At 40.9% G+C, this 20,482-nt stretch overlaps 1 protein-coding gene across 9 annotated transcripts in view; it reads left to right on the forward strand.

Annotated features, from left to right (window-relative positions):
• The window catches only part of ccdc146 (coiled-coil domain containing 146), a 140,064-nt gene that overhangs the window by 57,581 nt on the left and 62,001 nt on the right, over window positions 1-20,482 (forward strand). For all 9 annotated transcript variants that reach the window (XM_069909704.1, XM_069909700.1, XM_069909703.1 and 6 more), the window contains 3 exons: window positions 1,798-2,022; window positions 11,105-11,333; window positions 16,347-16,475. In XM_069909704.1, the coding sequence (XP_069765805.1) occupies window positions 1,798-2,022; window positions 11,105-11,333; window positions 16,347-16,475 (583 nt within the window). The remainder of the gene's footprint in view (window positions 1-1,797; window positions 2,023-11,104; window positions 11,334-16,346; window positions 16,476-20,482) is intronic.

Here is a 20,482-nt window from a genome sequence, read left to right on the forward strand (position 1 = left end):
CCCTTTCCACATTATTCTAGCTTGTTTGCTCCTCAACTTCCAGCAGGCTTAATGGGAGCATTTTTGTGAGGCACACTCACTATCTTGAACATCTCCCAACAATTTACCTTCAAGTGGCTTATTCCAGTCCACCTCTGTGAAATCATAGCTTAAAATTTCCTGGATTTGGCTCACTGTCCACGTTCAATGCTCTCATACCTGATAAATCTTCACATACTTGGTACTAGATTTCGAAAGGCAACTTTGGTCTATGACCCCCAATTTGATTTGGTTGGCAAGTGCTCCCACTTCACATCCTCTTTCAGAGGTGGAACAAATCTAGTTTCAACAGTTCAATCAAATACTTCATAAAAATAAGAAATGCTGTAATTTTAAGTGGTCATTAAATATTAAAAATATTTTCATATTACCCAGCACGTTCCAACAAATGAGTTTGATATGTACAACTGAGTGCAAATTCCAACTCCCTCAATTCAAATTCATCTGAAATAAATTAAAAAGAAATGAAATTCATGTACTTTCAAAAATGGGTGAACATTTTATGGATGATAATGAAATTGCAATTTTGCTTCCATCTATTTATGCCATCTACAACATTATCCCACCACCACACATCTTCCCCTCTCCACCCTCCGTGACTCTCATCCTTTCCCATTAATTGCCCCTTTGGCACCTTCCCCCGTGGGCCCAAACCACTTCCCTCACCACCATTCGGGGCCCCAAATAGTCTTCCAAGTGAAGCAACACTTCATTAGGTGGCCTTCCCTACATCTGAGAGACTGGATGGAAACTGGGAGATCACTAAGCTAAGAATCTTCACTCTGTCTACAGCAATCATTTCAATTCAGAGCTGAAACACCTGTCCATGGCCTTGAACTGTCAAACCAAGACTACCAGTAAATTAATAGGAGCAAAACCTAATTTTCCATATGGGCACTCTCCAACTGAATGATATTAACATTGACTTCACTGGGTTCTGCTAGCCTACACTCTGTTCTCCCTCTCTTTCCCATCCCTCTCTTCTTTCCTCCAGTTCTCCACTCCCTTCCCTCTCCATGCACAAAACCATCCCCCCCTCTCCTTATTTGCTGGTGGCAAATCCATCTGCTTCTCTCACTCCCCCTCTCTCCCACTATTTTGTTCGGACACCCACCTACGTTTCATTCATACCGTGATGAAGGGCTCAAGCCCGAAATGTTGGTTAGGTATCTTTATCTTTGCTCTATTAAGTATGCTGTCTGACCTGCTGAGTTTCTCCAGCATTGTGTTTTTACTCCATCTATTGTATGATAGGATTCCCATGATTTTGTTTGTAAATTGCAGTTTTTTTAGTATGAAAGTGTACTTTCCAAGCAGCTTAGAACTTGCGATGTCAGTTGAACTTTGAAAAAATAATTACAACTTAATTAAACTCTTGTCTCTTCAAGGAATGATTGAAAGGCATCTTAATTTGTCATTTGGACAATTTTGTAATGTAACCTCAGTTCTAATTTTCCTTTTGGGGGAGAGAGGTTAAACTGAAGTGGGTGCAAAAGTCTTCATGCCAGTTTATTTTGGTGGTGCTATCAAATTACCTTATTCATGGGCAAAAATATTTCAATACTGTTAATATTTGTATCTTGGAACTACTTTTAAAAGTAGCAGTCAAAACTGCTAGTTTTCTTCTAACACTGAAATAAAATTGCACTTCCTTATACAAAACTATTATTTAGCACCCTAATTGTTCATATAAACATTAGTTATGTTAAAATAGATGAAACTATTCATTTTTCTAACTTAATCTGATTTCCATCAAAGTCAGCTGCAAAAATATAAGCTAAAACATTCGAACAGCTATGTCATCAGAGACAGCCTGAGGAGGGGTATTTGCAAAATGGACCAAATACTTCGAGAAATGGGAGAAAAGAGAGAAGGACAAAAGATTAAAATTATCAAACTTAGTGGTCTGATTAACCAGGCTGAAGAGGAAATGATAAAGCTTCGAAAAAAATATGAATCTGTTGTGCAGAACCGCAATGAAAGGTAATTTGTCAACTTTATATGATTACAGATGTTTTTAATAGTTTTCTTTAAGAAAGATTAGAAAAGAGAAAAAAAAAAGTTGTTTGGAAAATGTGGTTTGAAAGATTAGACCCTTCCAAGCATCTTTTTGTTAAATTTATAGTTCTAGAGAAGGTCTGTTATCTGAAGCAGGGTAAAATTATGAATTCTTGGTATAAATACAAATGGTTAATGGGGAAATTTTAAAGAGGAAGTTGTGTAGAAATACACTATCATATTTCACAAAACTTGCTTCCTTTCTCATTAGTGCTATTTTCATCTGTCAATAACATGTCTTGTTTCTTTCTTTGGCTTGGCTTCGCGGACGAAGATTTATGGAGGGGGTAAAAAGTCCACGTCAGCTGCAGGCTCGTTTGTGGCTGACAAGTCCGATGCGGGACAGGCAGACACGATTGCAGCAGTTGCAAGGGAAAATTGGTTGGTTGGGGTTGGGTGTTGGGTTTTTCCTCCTTTGCCTTTTGTCAGTGAGGTGGGCTCTGCGGTCTTCTTCAAAGGAGGTTGCTGCCCGCCAAACTGTGAGGCGCCAAGATGCACGGTTTGAGGCGTTATCAGCCCACTGGCGGTGGTCAATGTGGCAGGCACCAAGAGATTTCTTTAGGCAGTCCTTGTACCTTTTCTTTGGTGCACCTCTGTCACGGTGGCCAGTGGAGAGCTCGCCATATAACACGATCTTGGGAAGGCGATGGTCCTCCATTCTGGAGACGTGACCCATCCAGCGCAGCTGGATCTTCAGCAGCGTGGACTCGATGCTGTCGACCTCTGCCATCTCGAGTACTTCGACGTTAGGGGTGTAAGCGCTCCAATGGATGTTGAGGATGGAGCGGAGACAACGCTGGTGGAAGCGTTCTAGGAGCCGTAGGTGGTGCCAGTAGAGGACCCATGATTCGGAGCCGAACAGGAGTGTTCGTCATCAGCCTCCATCAGCCAGCTCCCCACCATGACTACCAGCCCCCCCACATCTCCATCGGGCACACAAAACTCAAAACGGTCAACCAGTTTACCTATCTCGGCTGCACCATTTCATCAGATGCAAGGATCGACAATGAGATAGACAACAGACTCGCCAAGGCAAATAGCGCCTTTGGAAGAATACACAAAAGAGTCTGGAAAAACAACCAACTGAAAAACCTCACAAAGATAAGCGTATGTCTTGTTTACTGCTTGTATTAAGTACATTATACTTGTATGCCCTTCTCCCATACCCCCAAACATGTCTCACATGGGACCGTGCATTTCTATATTACAAACTCCATGCTTCCAATTAATGAGAGGATACATAGTTCAAAATCTGGATAATGACTACAAATTAATAAAATTGTACTTTGCTTAAAGACACTATGATTCTATTCTGCCTTTTTGTTCCAGTCAGTGGTCAGGCACCCGTGCACCTACTGATCAATGCACTTGAAGCAAGTTTACAGAATTTGTATCTGGCAATTTATCGGTTGTGTTAAAAATGTCAATTGGAGTTTAATCCGGACAAATATGAGGTGATGCTTTGATGAGGCTTGGAGATGCACCACAATTGTTTGGGTCTTGGGAAGTATTGAGGAGCAGAGGGACCTCTCAGGTTTACAGCATTGTTAGGAAGGCATCAGGGAAGTAGGCCTTCATTAGTCAGGACATTGAACAAGATGAGAGAAGGATATACTCCATCTTTTTTAAAAAAAACCTTGATTCAGCCAGAGTACTGCATGCACTTCTGGTAGCCAAGATAGAGTAAGAAAGTTACAATATTGGAGAGTGGAAAGGCTGGAAAGGAGATTCATCAGTATGTTTCCAGAGATGAGACAATTCAGCAGAAAGAATGGACAGGCCTAGGGTAGCCATTCCAAAGGAGGTCATAGTCCTAGGTTACCACGTGCATACACTGTTTGCTTTTGTTTTAATTTAATTTAAATGGTTTTGCACAACCAAATGCAAACACACTGTCTGTGTGTGTGTGTGTGTGTGTGTGTGTGTGTGTGTGTGTGTGTGTGTGTGTGTGTGTGTGTGTGTGTGTGTGTGTGTGTGTGTGTGTGTGTGTGTGTGTGTGTGTGTGTCAGCCAGCCGCCAGGCTGTGAGCTTGCCCTGTATCCGGAGCTCTCACAGATTTGCTGCGGACTTGCCTGAGACTCTGAGCCGCTTCGCCTGTTACAAGGGTGAGATGCCACATGACCCCCCCCCCCCACCCCCTCAACAACCAGCATTAGGAAGTGTGGAGTCCATGGCCAACACTTCTTTAGTCCATTTGGGTAGCCCACCTCATCGGTGTGGGGGTGGCACAGTCACAAGGTGTGCCAACTTGAGGCAGTCAATGTACGGGCCCTTGTACAGCTGCTGGAGTGAGGTCCATGCATGTTGGTGATGAAGATGTAGTAGCAGTCCTGGAGGTCCTTGAGGACAAAGGAAGGTGTCGGGCTGTGGCATGAGGTTGGGACAGTAGCTACCTTCTCTTGGAATCTTGTGAGCACTGCTGTGGGTGTCTCCTCTGTGCCACGGGCCACTGGCACAAACTTGCCTTGAACCATCAGTGGGGCACCGTATGTCAACCCTGCCGAAAACATGGCGGTCTTCTTTGGGAGCCATGGGAGCTCGTCCACCCAATCCAGACCTCCGAGATGCACCATCAGGGCCGACTTCAGGTACTGGTGGAAACCTTCTACCAGGTTGTTGGACTGTGGATGGAAGGCGTGATGTGGTGCAACTGGGTCCCAAGTGGCCATAGGCTGGAGGTAAACTGCGGCTCCCCCCCTGTCTGAGGTGATGTTGGCAGTGAGGTCGAAACATGCAACCCTGCTTGCAATGAGGGCTCTGGGTGCAGGACTCCGTAATTGTGTTGGTGAGCAGTATGACTTCTGGCCAACTGGTGAATCTGTTGACCATGGTGAACAGGCACCTTCCCCCTCCCCCCACAACAGGAGACCAGCAGTGCACCAATGATGTCCACGTGGACATGACCAAACCTCCTGTGCATCGGCTGGAAGGATTAAAGTGGGTGCCTTCATGATCCTTTGGACTTTGAAGGTCTGGCAGTGTATGCACGTCCTAGCCCAGTGCTCAACCTGCCATGCCAAACAATTCTATCTGCCACGATGGTTTCCCTAATGGATGAGTGGGCCAAACCAAGTAGTACATTGAAAACGCGATGCCTCCAAGCGGCTGGAACGATGGGCTGGGGTGAGCCGGTGGACATATCACAGAGGAGCTTGCTGCCTGTTGGGTCAATGGGGATGTCCTCAAGCTGCAGGCCTGAGACTGCGGTGCGGGATGCCGGCATTTCTTCATCCAGCTGCTGTGTATCGGCAAGTGCTGCATAGACCAATCCTGAAGACAGGTAAATACACCAAGTGGATGGAGGAGTGAGATAGTGCATCGCCCATGACATTGCTTCTTCCAGAGATTTGTATGATGGTGGTGGCATACTCTGAGTTGTAAGCAGGTGGCGAAACTGCTGTGCTGACCATGGATCCGACACTTTGGTGAATGCCATGAACTCCCGCCCCTCCAGGAAATACTAAAATGGCGAGGTAAAGGGCTAGCATCTCTTTGTCGAAGGTACTGTATTTTAGCTCCGGAGGTTGCAGGTGTTGGCTGAAGAATGCAGATGGTTTTCACTGACCCTCAATTAGTTGTTCCAGCATGCTACCAACTGCTGAGTTGGAAGCGTCAATCATGAGGGCTGTGGGCACACTCACCCACAGGTATATCAGGAGGGTGGCGTTTGCAAGGGCATCCTTGACCTGCTTGAGAGCTGCTGCTGACTGTCTCAGGTGATTTCATTAGCCCTTGCTGGACTTTGGGCCGAATAGGAGTTGTATGATTCTGGCTGCTGACGGTAGTAATCAGTGGTAAAAGTTGATCATGCCCACAAACTCCTGTCCTAGGCCTGGAAAACTGGTGTATGGCCTCTACTTTCACTGGGAAGGGAACCGCTCCATGCCAGTTGATGTGGTATCCAAGGAAATCAATGGCAGAAGGCCCGAATTGGCACTTCATGGGGTTGATGGCCAGGCTGCATTCACTCAGGAGGTGGCAGAGTTGGCACAGGTGTGTCAAATGATCAGAATATCATCTAAGTAGATGAAGATCCAAGCCACTGATTCCATGAGCCGCTGGAATGTCTGTGCTGTTTTCTTGAGTCCAAAAGGCATCCGCAGCAATTCAAAAAGGCCGAACAGAATGATGAGGGCCGTTTTGGGGACATCGCTGGGGTGGACGGAAATCTGGTGATACCCACGGACCAGGTCAACCTTTGAGAAGATGCATGCCCCGTGCAAATTGGCTGTAAAGTTCTGAATGTGGGGAATTGGGTAGCGGATGGTCATGGTGGCATAGTTAAGCCTTCTATAGTCACTATATGGCCTCCAGCCTCCAGTCAACATGGACATCATGTGCAGCGGAGAGGTCCACGGGCTGTCTGAGCACCGGACGATCCTCATCTCCTCCATTTTCCTAAACTCATTAGCGAGGTGGAGTTTGTCGGATGGGAACCTCTATACCCAGGCATGTGGCAGCGGTCCTTGAGTGGGAATGTGGTGCTCAACTCCATGCTTAGGGGCATCTGTGAAGAATTGCATCATAATAATGGTTGGAAACTTCGCCAGTATTCTGGGAAATTCGTTGCCTGACAAAGTCAGACTCCAGGAGTGGGGCAGGTAACTTGGCTTCACCGGGTGAGATGGACTTGGCATTCACTAGGCACCATCCGTTGAGGTCAACTTGGAGGCAGTACACCCAGAGGAAATCTGCACCCAATAAAGGTTGCGACAATGCTGCCAGTGTAAATGACCAGGTGAAACGGCTGGAACCGAACTGTAGTGGGATGGTTCGCGTGCCATACATGCAGATACTGCTTTTGTTGGTATCAGTAAGCACCAGTCCTGACTTCCCAGCGTGGGTGTCGTGGCTTGAGGGGGTCAAGACACTAATCTCTGCCCCTGTGTCTACGAGAAACTTTTGCCCAGACTGTTGGTCCCATAAGTAAAGGAGGCTATCATGGTGGCCAGCCATTAGCAACAGCCGGCCCTGGCGTTTCCCAGAAAAGAACAAGGTGGGCAACAACAGTGGGCTCCTGAACTCCACTTTTGGCGTTTAAAACACCAGTGGTCTGAACTGGAGTCACTCCCTGCTGTGGGTGTCACCGGCTTCATTGGTGGCATAGGGAATGCCCAGGTCTGAGGATGTGACAGAGCAACTTTTCGACAGAGGCACCGCCATGCTGCGTTCTGTGCCACAGGATATCTGTGGCCGTCCATGTGAAGCAACCGCACTGTGTGCTCACAGTGGGAGAGGCCAAAAGTACAGATCAGGAGCACCTTGATCGTTTCATACCCGTCCACAACCGGTGGCTGGTGTAGGAAGTCGATGATTTGGCCTGCTGTTTCCTGGTTGAGTGAACCAACCAGATAGTGGTACTTTGTGGCATCTGAGATGATTTGCCTGGCCTGGAATTGGTATTCAGCCTGTTCAAACCAGACCTGTGGCTGCGAGGTCCAGAAAATCAGCATTCTCAGTGAAACTGCATTCTGTGTGCTTGAGTCAGTCATCGTTGGGTCCAAATGCCTTTTGGACCATTGGGGTCACCAATGTAGTTGCACTAGGCATGCAGCAAGCGAAAGAATCAAGCAGAGTCAAAACTGAATTGAACCAACTGACTTTAATAGAAATCTCGCGTGTGCTTAAATCCCGCGGAATTTGATGATGCTTGCAACTCTCGGGATCTTAATGACATCAGCTGCCAGGCTGTGGGCTTGCCTCACACCTGGAGCTCTCACAGTCAGATTAGCCGCGGACTTGCCCTCGACTCCGTTAGCTGGTTGGCTATATATAAAAAAAAACTACTGTACACCTACTACTCGTTGCCATCTTCACGAAGGTACTAGAACAGCTTTTATCCAACAGCTGTCAAGCCCTTGAACCTCTCTCTATTACCCTCACCATAAACTTGTCTGGGATCAGCAGAAGATCTATTTGTATGATAAAAACATCACTTTTTTCCTTATATTTATCAATCCTTTTATGTTTACTATCTGCTTCCCTGCCTTGACATATTGTGTTAATTTAATTTATACTATTGTAATTAGAGTTTTTTTTCTGGCTGCAGCTAAGAATGTCAGTGCATATACTGAACATACGTCTATGACAATGAACTCTCATGAGGGTATTAAAAAAAAGGTATACTGCAGGAAACTTTTAGAGATAAAATTAGAGGACATTGTTTTAGGAGGAAGACATTCAGAGGAGATACAACCTTCATCCAGGGCAGGAATAGCAAACATCAGAGGATATCTGCACAAAATGAAGAAGACATCAGAGATATTTTTTTTTGGGTGTCTGGAATGCCTTGCCAGGGACGGTAGTGGAGATCGAAACATTAGGGGCATTTAAGAGATTCTTAGACAGGCACATGGATGGAAGAAAAGTAGAGGTAGGGAGGGTTTCTCACACTTTTTCTTTCCATTAAGTAATCCCATGGCATGTGCTCTGTGATTAGTAAGGGATTGCTTAAGGTGGTACGTTTGAAAACCACTCTTTTAATCGTACCTCATTGACTCGTTATGTCCACAGTGTCATGATAATGAATATGCATGAGATGTATGCAGATAGAGGTTGAGCTATTAACCTGACGGGAGGCCAGAGGGCATGCGCGCGAGGTATGCAGGCGCGGAATTGTGGAATAATGGAAGCAGAGAAATAAATAAATGTTCAACGGGAAAATCATGTGTTGATGGTGCTATCAATTTCACAATTCGGGCCACAAATGTGACACACGGTTTCATAACTCCAAAGGAAATGGGCCAATGACAATTTTTCTCAAGCAAAATATTTTAGTAACAATTGAGTCTAGAGCAGTGATTCCCAACCTTCCTTTCCACTCATATACCGCCTTAAGCAATCCCTTACTAATCACAGAGCACTGATGGGATAGGGATTACTTAAAGTGGTATGTGAGTGGAAAGAAAAAAGGTTGAGAACCACTGGTTTAGTACTTTTTTTAAAAAGTATTGTGCTGCAGTGTTCTATGTTGTAAGTGGTAAGTACCTAGAATGCAAGCTTGAGAGAGTGGTTGAAGCTAAGTCACTGACTTTAGTAAAGCTTTTGACAAAATTCCCCACAGGAGGTTAGGAAAAAAGGTGGAGGGATTAGATATAAATGGTAGTGAAATGGATTCAGCAATGGTTGGATGGGAGGTGTCAGAGAGTAGTGGTAGAAAATTGTTTGTCCAATTGGAGTCCGGTGACTAGTGGAGTTCCTCAGGGATTGGTCCTCGGTCCACTATTGTTTGTTATATATATTTACGACCTGGAAGTAGGGGTGGAGAATTGGATAAGCAAGTTTGCGGATGATACAAAGATTGGTGGTGTTGTGGACAGTGAGGAAGATTACCGTAGATTAAAAGGTGATTTAGGAAGGCTGGAGGTGTGGGCTGAGAAATGGCTGATGGAATTTAATACAGATAAGTGTGAGGTGTTACATTTTGGAAAGGCAAATCTAAATAGGTCATATGCATTAAATGTTAGGCTATTGAGATGTGCAGAGCTACAAAGGGATTTAGGAGTGATGGTAAATAGTACCTTCAAGGCTGATACTCAGGTAGGTGGTGTGGTGAAGAAGGCATTTGGAATGTTGGCCTTCATAAATCGGAGTATTGAATTCAAGAGTAGGGAGGTTATGATGAAATTGTACAAGGCATTGGTGAGGCCAAATTTGGAGTACTGTGTACAGTTTTGGTCACATAATTATAGGAAAGATATAAACAAAATAGAGAGAGTGCAGAGAAGGTTCACGAGAATGTTGACAGGATTTCAGGGTCTGAGTTACAGGGAAAGGTTGTGCAGACTAGGGCTTTTTTCTCTGGGGCGTAGAAGATTGAGGGGGGACTTGATAGAGGTGTTTAAGATTTTAAAAGGGACAGACAGAGTAAACGTGGATAGGCTTTTTCAATTAAGATTGGGGGAGATTCAAACTAGAGGGCATGGTTTAAGATTGAAGGGGGAAAATTATAAGGGGAACATGAGGGGAAATTTCTTTACGCAAAGGGTGGTAGGGATGTGGAATGAGCTTCCAACAGACGTGGTTGAGGCGGGATCATTGGTTACATTTAAGGAAAGACTGGATAGTTACATGGATAGGAGAGGACTGGAGGGGTATGGACCGGGTGCTGGTCAGTGGGACTAGGAGGGTGGGGATTTGTTACGGCATGGACTAGTAGGGCCGAACTGGCCTGTTCTGAGCTGTAAGTGGTTATATGACAGCATTTAAGAAGTGTCTAGATAAACATTTGAATCCTTTAGGCATTGAGGATTATGGATCAAGTGATGAGCAAAGTAGTCAATATGGAAGGGTGCCCATTGCTCAGCATGGATAAGTTGGGCCACATGGCCTGCTTCAATGTTGCATGATTCTCTGAAGGAGTTCACATCTGAAGTGGCAGGACCTAAAGCATCAAAAAGGCCCACACTTGATGGAGTATTATAGAATTAGTACCACTTCTACAAGAGTTGAAGAAAACTTAGATAATCTGGAAAAAACCCAAAAAAACATTTGTATACATACTTTCCAAAACATTCAAAACTATTTTAAAATTAAATCAAAAGATAAAAGCAAAGAATGAAAGATGTTTCACAAAACATAACAAAGAAAACTGTAAATTATCTAAAATCAACAATTCCTCATGATCCAAGGGGAATTACTTGCTGAGAAATTGATGTCGCTCTTCACTCTGTTGCAGAGATCCATAAGTAATGTCAGAGCACTAATGGGAAATCAACAGTAGAGAAATGGAATTATATGTTAGTGTGTTCCTGTGCATAGATTCTGAACTTGTGTGGGGAAATCCTGGGATTTCCCCGTGGAAGTAAAGTATCACAACCAAACACAGAATACCCCTAAGCAATGTTACCAGTGGATCCTGGCAGCAAAAAAAAAATTGTTACTAAACAATGCCACAAGAAACTAGCTATTCTTAATATGGTGTAATTGATTTTCTTCAGAGGACCAAATGAGAGTGGGGCAACTAGAGAACAAATGAAGACAGTAATGCCTTTTTTTTTGTTTACAGAGGAATACAGCTGATTGAACGGGAAGAAGAAGTTTGCATTTTCTATGAGAAGTTAAACATTCAAAATTCATTGATCAGTAATGGAGATGTGGAATTACATAGGACTGAGGAGGAAATCCGTTTTTTGAATATTCAACTGGCAGAAGAAACGAGAAAAATTCAAAATATTCGCAAAGATGTACCATGTAAACAGGAAATGGAGGCAAATTTGGCCATATCGCAGGCAGAGGTAAGAAAAGGACAAATTAGGGAGTTTGTTTTTTGAGCATTTGCTAACAAAATATGAATGGTAAATTATTTAGACCAGAACTTTGGAAATGCTTGTGACAAATGCAAAAAGAGTGACTTCATAGAAAAAGTGGAAAAGTTATTGAAAACACAAGAAACAATAGTATTATGAAAATTAGAGCTGGCATTTGTCACAGTGATTTGTCATTCTTAAATTCTGACTGAGATCTTCAGGTTAACAAGGTACATTGTGACTCTTCGATATTTTACTGTAATTCTACAATGAGACTTCACCTGGAGTACTGTGAACAGTTTTGGTCTCAATATTTAAGAAAGATGAGGAGAGGTTTCTTCATTCAGATGATGGTGACCCTTTGGATTCACTACCACTGAGGCCTGTGGAAGCTCTGTTATTGTGTCCATTTAAGGAAATTAAGGAATAAAGGTGTAGGGCAGGAAAATGTTGAGATAGTTGATCAGTCATGTTGATGAATATTGGTGCAGGCTCAAGAAACAAGTTGAGCTAAATTTAATCTTATTTCTTTTGTTCTTATGACCCTTTCTCATGAGTCAACCAATTTAACCAATAATACAAAGATGGAGCCATTGGAATCTAAAAGAAATGTTTTTATTTTGATGGGTCAAGCAAGCCACTGCTTTATGCTGCAGTTTTTGTGTTCTGCACATTTCAATTGTTGCAATGTTGTAACTTTGCTTTCCAAAAAAAAGGAACTAGGACATTGTATTTTTCAGAACATAGAATACATGTAAAAGGAAACTACATGGTGACCTTCAATCAGAAAAGCACGATTCTTAATGAAAGAGCATTAATTCACAACAGAGCATTTTGAAAATAAAACACACTCAACCTTTGTCACTATTAGTCTTTTCTCACTCACAATTAATTGATGGAGTAATCTTCCATTTTCTATCCTATGTCAATAATAGTAAAAATAACTTGCATTTACATATTACATCCTAAGGATATTCCAAAGAATTGCACAACCAATTATATATATTATTGAAATCATGGAAGTTAAATTCTGTACTTCCATACATCAAGGAGGGTAGCTGTTTCTGCCATTGAGTCTCGGCTGGCTCAGGATCAATTCCATTTATCCTACAAATCTTCTCTGTCACCAAAACCAGTCCCATCAACCAATTCCCTCACCCTTCCTAAGATTCTACCCTTCAAGACAATTTATGGTGGCCAATTAAACTGCCAATCTATATACCTTTGGGATGTGGGGAGAAATTGGACCACCGAGACGAAACCCACAGTTGGAACGAGAACATGCAAACTCCAAACTCACAGCACTGCAAGTCAGAATTCACGAGCTATTAAGCAATAGCCCTACTACATATGGAAATGATATTAGATAAGTTTTTAATCTGTTAGTTCATGGTTGAGAACTTTAAGAGAACTATATACCAAAGTGGGACTGGATCACAGATTCAAAAGATCAAATCATCTCATTCTTATTACAAAATACAGTGAGGTCCTAAATTAGTATCTCTGGCAGGAATGGTTTGTAAGGCATTGCAGTGCTCACTACAATTCATAGGTTCTCATATTACTTCAGGATAATATAGAATTGCACAATCAATAAAGTTCAACATGTAAATACCTGATTTTTTTTTTAAGTTGAATGATTCTTAATTTTAAAGGACTCAAAATGTACAGATGATTGAGAAGGAAAGTGATAGTGGCCAGTACATTATTTCACCTATGGTGGTCAAGTCACTGGTCAAATAGCTCGACTCTATTTCTGTAGGTAAAAATTATTACTAAATGTCATAGTGCAGTTGCAGTTTTCAAGCAGCATATATCAGTGCAAAAAATAACTCATCATAAAGTTACCTCTTTGAATAAGATCTCCAATTATATTTGATGTTTTATTCTGCCCTTTCTGCTACAATATGATGTTGTTCTATTGACCTTAGTGTTTTCTATGTGTGTATGTGACCTCTCTTTCATTGACCAAGTTCTAATATGGGGAAAAATGTGTATTGCTTGCCAGGTTTCTTCTGACAGCTGAAATATATCAGCATAAATTCAGTGAATAAATCTTAGATGGCTAAGAATCTAAATAGTTTTCCATAAAGTAATTTGCCAAACTGAACAGAAATGCAACAATTTATTTCTTAATTTATAATTTACAGCTGAAATTTCTCCTCTGATGCCAAAGTTCCTGTGATTGCATGGGAAATTTCACCAATTTTTGTAAAATCATTGTTTGAATTGCATGCACTTTCTGCCTTCTCATTTCAAGGCTATATATTGTGTCTGACTCTTTCTAATCAATTATATCTCCTTACCTCCTTACCAAACACCTGCATCAAGCAGATCATCAACACCCTACATACCAGAAATAATCAAAAGGCCACCTTCCCTATTAATGTCAGTGGTCAGCAGGAGAAACCTTGGATTTTTGCGTTCTGGCAAGCTTCTCTAACATGCACAGCATGCAGGGAGAAGTTAGCCAGTAAAGCACCATCTGTATTTGATTTACATTTGATTTCCCCAAAGTAGAGGGGACACATTGTGATCAACAAATGCAGCACACTAATTTGGAAATTAATCAGATGATCTGGAATGATTATTTGAGTCCCTCGATGGTGAAAAGGAGATTGGACAAGGCACCTGCTTTGGATGCATGGAAGATGCTGTAGGGCAGTGGTTTTCAAACTTTTTTTCCCCCACACATACCACCATAAGTAATCCCTATGCCATAGGTGCTCTGTGATTACTTAAGGAGGAAGGAAAAAGTTTGAAAACCACTGTTTTAATCGTACCTAATTAACTCATTATGTGCACGGTTTTATAATGGCAAAGGAAATGGGCCAACGACAATTTTTCACAAGCAAAATATTTCAATAACCATTTGGCCTAGAGCAGTGGTTTTCATCCCTTTGTTCTCCACCTTAAGTAATTGTCACTAATCACAGAGCACCTATGTCATAGGGATTACTTAAGATGGTATGTGAGTCAGGAAGAAAAAGATTGAAAAGCACTGCTATGGGGGAAGAGAGTGGACAGAAGAGCAAACCAGGAACTCATGAAATAAGTGGTCCCTGCAAAGAAAGGGGAGGTGAGACTGGTGGCAGGATCATGTTGGACCTGGAAATTGGAAAGGATAGAGTGGAAGGTTAGTGCATGGGAACCCTTTGTTCTGTCCTGGGGAGGAAGGATGAGAGAAATAAAGCACAGTTGAGAGCTCCATCCACTTTGTTAGAGGAGGAAGCCATGTGTTAGGAGCAAGGACATTTGAGGGGCACAAAGGAGCACCTGGATTCATTATTGGAACAAATGCAGTGGAGACAAAGAAACTTGCAAATAGAAGTGGGGTCCTTCCAGGAAGCAGGATGATATCATTACTGCACAATTTTATGCACTTTTCTTTAAGTTTGATGTGATCTTTAATGTTTTAATTAAGCACAAATCCTCTCCCTGGAATGTGTCTGTATTTTTCCTGAAAAATCCCCTTATTTGCCACTACATTTTGATTGAGCATTCCTTCAACCTTATTTGCCAGTTCACTCTGGCTCTGCTTTCATGTGCTAAATATCCATTCTTCTTTCCATCAAAAATTTAATATGATTTTTGTTACTTCATGGTGCCTCAAATTAGATCATTAAATAATTTTCTTGTTGCACGATACCAAGTCTAGTAAAGCCTGCTCTCTGGTTGTGTTGGTCTAAGAAACATATATAAACACAATGCAATTAAACATAAAAACACTTTATGAAAAGTATAGGTAATGAATAAGATGGGGAAATTAATGTTTTTGAATTTGGATAACCAGTTTTACTTGATTAAATGATCTTTCTTGTGCTTAAATTGTTCATTATTGATTCAATAAGAGAAATAGAGGTCAAAATGTATCATCGTCAACAACCTCCCCATGTGTAGAACTTTTAACATAATAAAACAACCCAAGGCATTTTTCAGGAACATTGTTAAACTTGACACTCAGCCACAGAAGGATTTTATATTTATTTACAAAATGTGGGGATCCTTACCAATGACAGCATTAATTTCCATCCTTTAATTACTACTGAGAATTTGATGGGAATTACCCTCTTGAATTAATTACTTAAGATGACATTTGATTAAAGAAGCAAGTAGTTAAATGAAAAATATTGAGGACAAAAGGCAATGATTAAGGGGAAAATAACAGACCTCGAACCTCACAAAATTGATGAATGGAATCATTAAATTTTAAAATTAATAAGAGTCCAGCTCTGGAGGAGAATATTATTTGTGGTGGATAGTAAATTACACGGCTATGGAAGAATTTGTAAACTAATGAGAATTTTAAAATCAAAGTACTGTAGCTTCTTTGGGTGTGTTGAGAATTGAACATGGTGTGAGTTAAGACAGCAAAGTTTTTGAAAACATTTAGAGAGCATTGAATGAAGGATGATATCATTTTGATTTTACAAGGGACAAGAAACAGTTTCAGTCACAAGTTCTGAGGTTAGAATGACAATAATGTGGAAGTTAGTGGTCCATTGTATGTGTGTAGATACGTGACATGTTCATCATGAAGTCAAACAGGATACCAATATGAAAATCTGGTTTACTCTGCCACAGAACTAAACAAAATACAGATAGAAACTTTGAGTTGGAAATAACAATTTAATATTCATTCTCACAGCACATTGAAGGAATGTAATTTTTTACTGTTTTATTAACATACATATTTGCACATCAATATTTTTTGTGCCAGTTAGGCAATAATGGGTCACATTATTAATGCAGGTCTGTATATACTTTGTTCTAACCTTGCAGTGTGAATTACTCACACTAACCACCTGAAACTCTCATATGTACAAAACAATATTTATTTATTGAATAGATGAAATATGTCCTGCATAAGTATTGTTTGTATGTGTGTTATAACTGGTTGTATGTCTGTATGTTTTGCACTGAGGACTGGAGAACACTTTCATTGGACCGCACGTGTACAATCAGATTACAAGAAACTTGATTCATCTATTCTTACTGCAGCTTGCACAGTGTCAAGACAAAGTTCAAAGTCTTGAGAAGATTTTAGTGGACCCTTCAAGTGAGAACAGAACACGATTATTGGGAGGAGATGATCCATCCTTTGATGAACTAAGCAAAAGAGTAAATGAGGTAACATGCTGCTCATTCAAGTTTATTTAATGTACATCTTGCAAGTTCTGTGCAAAATTTTATTCCTACTTCAAACTCAACAAAAGATAAATAGGGCACTGCCTGCAGAGAAACCAGCCTAAATTGGTTCAGTACAATAAAATGTAATTGGAAATTACACTTGTCACTGGATAAATTAAACCAATTTTCCATTGATGGTCCAAAGCATCCTGAGCTTGCAATATGTTCATGTATATTTAAAAAGTCATCAATTACAAAAGACATTTCACATATCAAAATTAACTGCAAGATTAAAATGATCTCAAATTTCAGATACCTCTGCTATGGGGAAAGTTTCTACTATACACACCATGTCGATCTCTCATAATTTTGTACACCTCTTCTGCTTCTAAGAAAATAATCATAATCTATCTATTTTCTATCCCAGACAACATTCTGTTGATGCTCCCTTTCCAGTGCAATCACATCCTTTCAGAACTCTGCACAATATTCAAGCTGTGGCCTAATCTTTTATAGAGTTCTACCATAACCTCCCTACACTTGCATTCTGTTCCCTGACTAATGAAGTATCCCATGTGCTTTCAAGACCTCATCCAGCATCTTCAGGTTTTCTTGCACTCGTGCAGCTCAACAATACTCCATAAGTTTTAGCCCTTCATTTTGTATGTCCTATCCTTGCAATTAAATTCTATCTGTCTTATTCTGCTCACCCCATTAACTGATAATCTCTTGCCTATGAATATCTTTGTTATCAACAATCCCACTGATTTGGTATCCACAAAATTACTAATCATATCTCCTATATTATCCAAATCATTAACCATAGAACAATTACAGTTCAGAGACAGTCCACCTTGGCCCCTCTAGTCTGTGCTGAACTCCTTTTTCTTGCCTAGGTCCCACTGACCTGCACTCAAGCCATAGCCCTCCATACCTCCCCTATCCAAATACCTGTCAAAATTTCCCTTAAATGCTAAAATTTCCTTTCTTTTGAATAGCCATTCGTAACAGGCCCCCACCCCACCCCCCATTTAAGTAAAGGCTTTATTTTCTTTTAACATCATGGAGCATAAATATTTTTTATGCTTTTACATAGTTGGTAGGAAAGAACTATGGAGGAAACCAATACTCGACTGGTTCACATGGAAGGGGACCCATAAACTTTTCAGAGTTCTAAAAAAGGTTGAGATTGGCTGCTCTAGAACACTGATGCCTAGATAAACTCAGCTGAACTCATGTATTTACAAATCAAATCTCTTACATTATCCCAATCATTAACCAATATAATTGCTAACCCATTATAGTAATGGTCGCGGCACTGATCCCAGGTTTCCAATCTCAATAACAACCCTTCGCCACCTCCAATCCAACGAATTTTGGATCCAATTAGCCAACCTGCCCTTTCAGTCCCTGTGATAGTGCAGATCTATCACCAATGTATATAGTGTATATAGTTACAGTATCTAGACTGTGCTTACAGCGATTGGCTGAGAGCTAAGCCACGCCTACTTTTTGGGCCTTAAAAGGTTGTGTCCCAAGCCAGGTCGGATCATTCCGGGACTGGTCGGTCACCTGTGAAGAGCTCCTGTCTTTTGCTAATAAAAGCCTTGGTTTGGATCAACAAGTCTTTGATTCTTTCGACGAGCTCTACAGTCCCCCATGCAGGACTTTACCATATCATAACCCCATTATCCTCATCAATAATCAGAGCTACCCTTTTAATAAAAAAAATCGTTGATCAAACAAAACCTCTGCCTAATAAAACTATGCTCTCTTTGATTAATCCTATTTTTCAAAGTGTAGATCATTCCAGTTCCTCAGAATTTTTTTCTGTCTGCCTCCCTACCTCTGATGTTAGGTTTAATTGGCCTGCAATAAACCATCTTATACCCGCTCCACTCCTTAAGGAAGGACACGACATTTGACGGCCTCCAGTCATCTGGTACCTCACCTCTGGAGAGTGAAATTTAAAAATCTGTCCAAATCCCAGCAACCTTTGCAAGACATGATGGACACCAAGATGTGGGCTGTAGCAGGTTATAATTCTGTTTTGGAAAATGACTTATAAAGGAATGGTTTATAGCTGTTGGAGATGTTTGCACACAATATAGCCATGCACAATGTATGCTGACTTTAGGAGTTTATCGCGGTCACTTTTGCCAATGCATTAGTGGGTTGATGAGAATGAGTTTGAATTGGTACGTCACCAGCTGCTGCAGATCTAGGTTGGCAGTGACACCCTTCAGTGCAGTCAGTGCTCGTGGTAAACATCAGGGGGTTTCCTTTTGATGCAAAAATGAAATGTAAAATTAGTCCTGTCAACATTTTTGAACTCTCAGGAGCACTTCCTCAATACTATATAGCACAATGCCATCAACTTTGCAGAGACAACTGGACTGTATGTATCTTTGTTGCATCAGTGTGCTTGGCTGCTTCAGAGACCATTGTCAATCAATCTCGCTGACCGAGACAAGACCAATTCATTTAAGCACATGGGAATCGGACATTTCCAAATGATAAGTTCAAGGCTCAACATTCCAACCACAGTAATACTCATTTCGCTTCTGTTTCTTCTACTTCTGTGATTTTTTTTCTCCACCATTTGTCCTTCAAGTTTGGATCTCAAAATAATAAAACAGGATAACAAGGAAGGAAGCAGTATTTGGCCTATGAAACCTGTGGTGTCACCTTAAAAGACCTTGCCAATTAATTTCACTTGCTTTGTCTGCAGTTTCCATCCTTGAAGTATTTATCCGGTTTTTTCTTTGCTGCCCGTCAATTACAGTCTTCTCAGTTCCATCACAAGTCGAGCTTTCTCTCGAGTCGATGGGAAACAGTCACTTGCTCATATTTGTAAGGAGCACCTTAATCAGGAAATAACATTATTTTGGGAATCGTGATCACAGATGTTGTCTGAGACTAAGCTGAACTCATTTCTGCTGATGCCCAAAAAAATGCACTCAAAAATTCTAATGATTTTAAGCCTGGTTAAAAATTACAAACAGGCACTCGTTGATGTTAATGTTTTTACCTACTTCCTGAAACACTTCCCCAAATGATAATATTAAAGTGACATCAATTGTATAAAAAGTTTAACATTAATACTTAGAAAAATGGAAAATCAACAAACTGAGCCTCTTTCCTCTGGACAAGAGATCTAAATTTCAAAATTTATGCACATTTTTGCTTGGATAGATTTGGAGAAGATACTTCTGTACCAAGATAAATCCAAAAGTAAGGGTCATAAGACTGTCACTAGATCAATGAGCATTGACATCAGATTACACTAATTTTCTGTTCACTGGTGGCACCTGATTTGATTATTTCCAGCATTTTCGGTTTTTATTCATACTTCTAGCACCTACGATAGGTTAGGGAAATATTCAGGAAAATATGTAGAGAAATTCAAGTTAACCATACCAAATTGGTAAAGTACCTACCCTAATTAAGGAAATTGATCAGGCACCAACGGTCCTGTATATGCGTGTGCACCCCCAATAAAGGTTAAAAATAAACAACCAGAAAGAATATATAGTATTAACATCCAGAGCTACTTGTCGACCACAGTATTCACTAAACAAAAACTGGGTTTCATTCTTACAGCTCTATAGTAGGTGATGTTTTCTCCAAATAGGTCTCATTCTTTCCAAGATTTCTCCTTTTCTTTTTAAGACATTAAACCTCTTTACCTCAGTCACTCCATGCGGTATTGCATTCTACATCCTAACCATTCAGACCGCATTTCACCCATATGAAGCCAACACTATAGCAACCCTTGCATAGACAGTTATCAAATCACCTCTGACTTGAACAAAGAGTGGTTTAAACATTCATTTACCAATTGTTCACCTAATTCTGTTTTCACTTTTGGAAACCTCTGTATTTTTTATTTGTTTATATATCCTCCTGGTAAAATCTTTAAAAGCTGTCAACTCGAGAAACAACGTTCTGAAAATTGCTCCTTTATTATTCATGATGCACACTGAACTATTATATATTCAACTGCT

This window comes from Narcine bancroftii, chromosome 13, assembly GCF_036971445.1.
Source record: "Narcine bancroftii isolate sNarBan1 chromosome 13, sNarBan1.hap1, whole genome shotgun sequence".
In the NCBI taxonomy this organism is placed as follows: Eukaryota; Metazoa; Chordata; class Chondrichthyes; order Torpediniformes; family Narcinidae; genus Narcine; species Narcine bancroftii.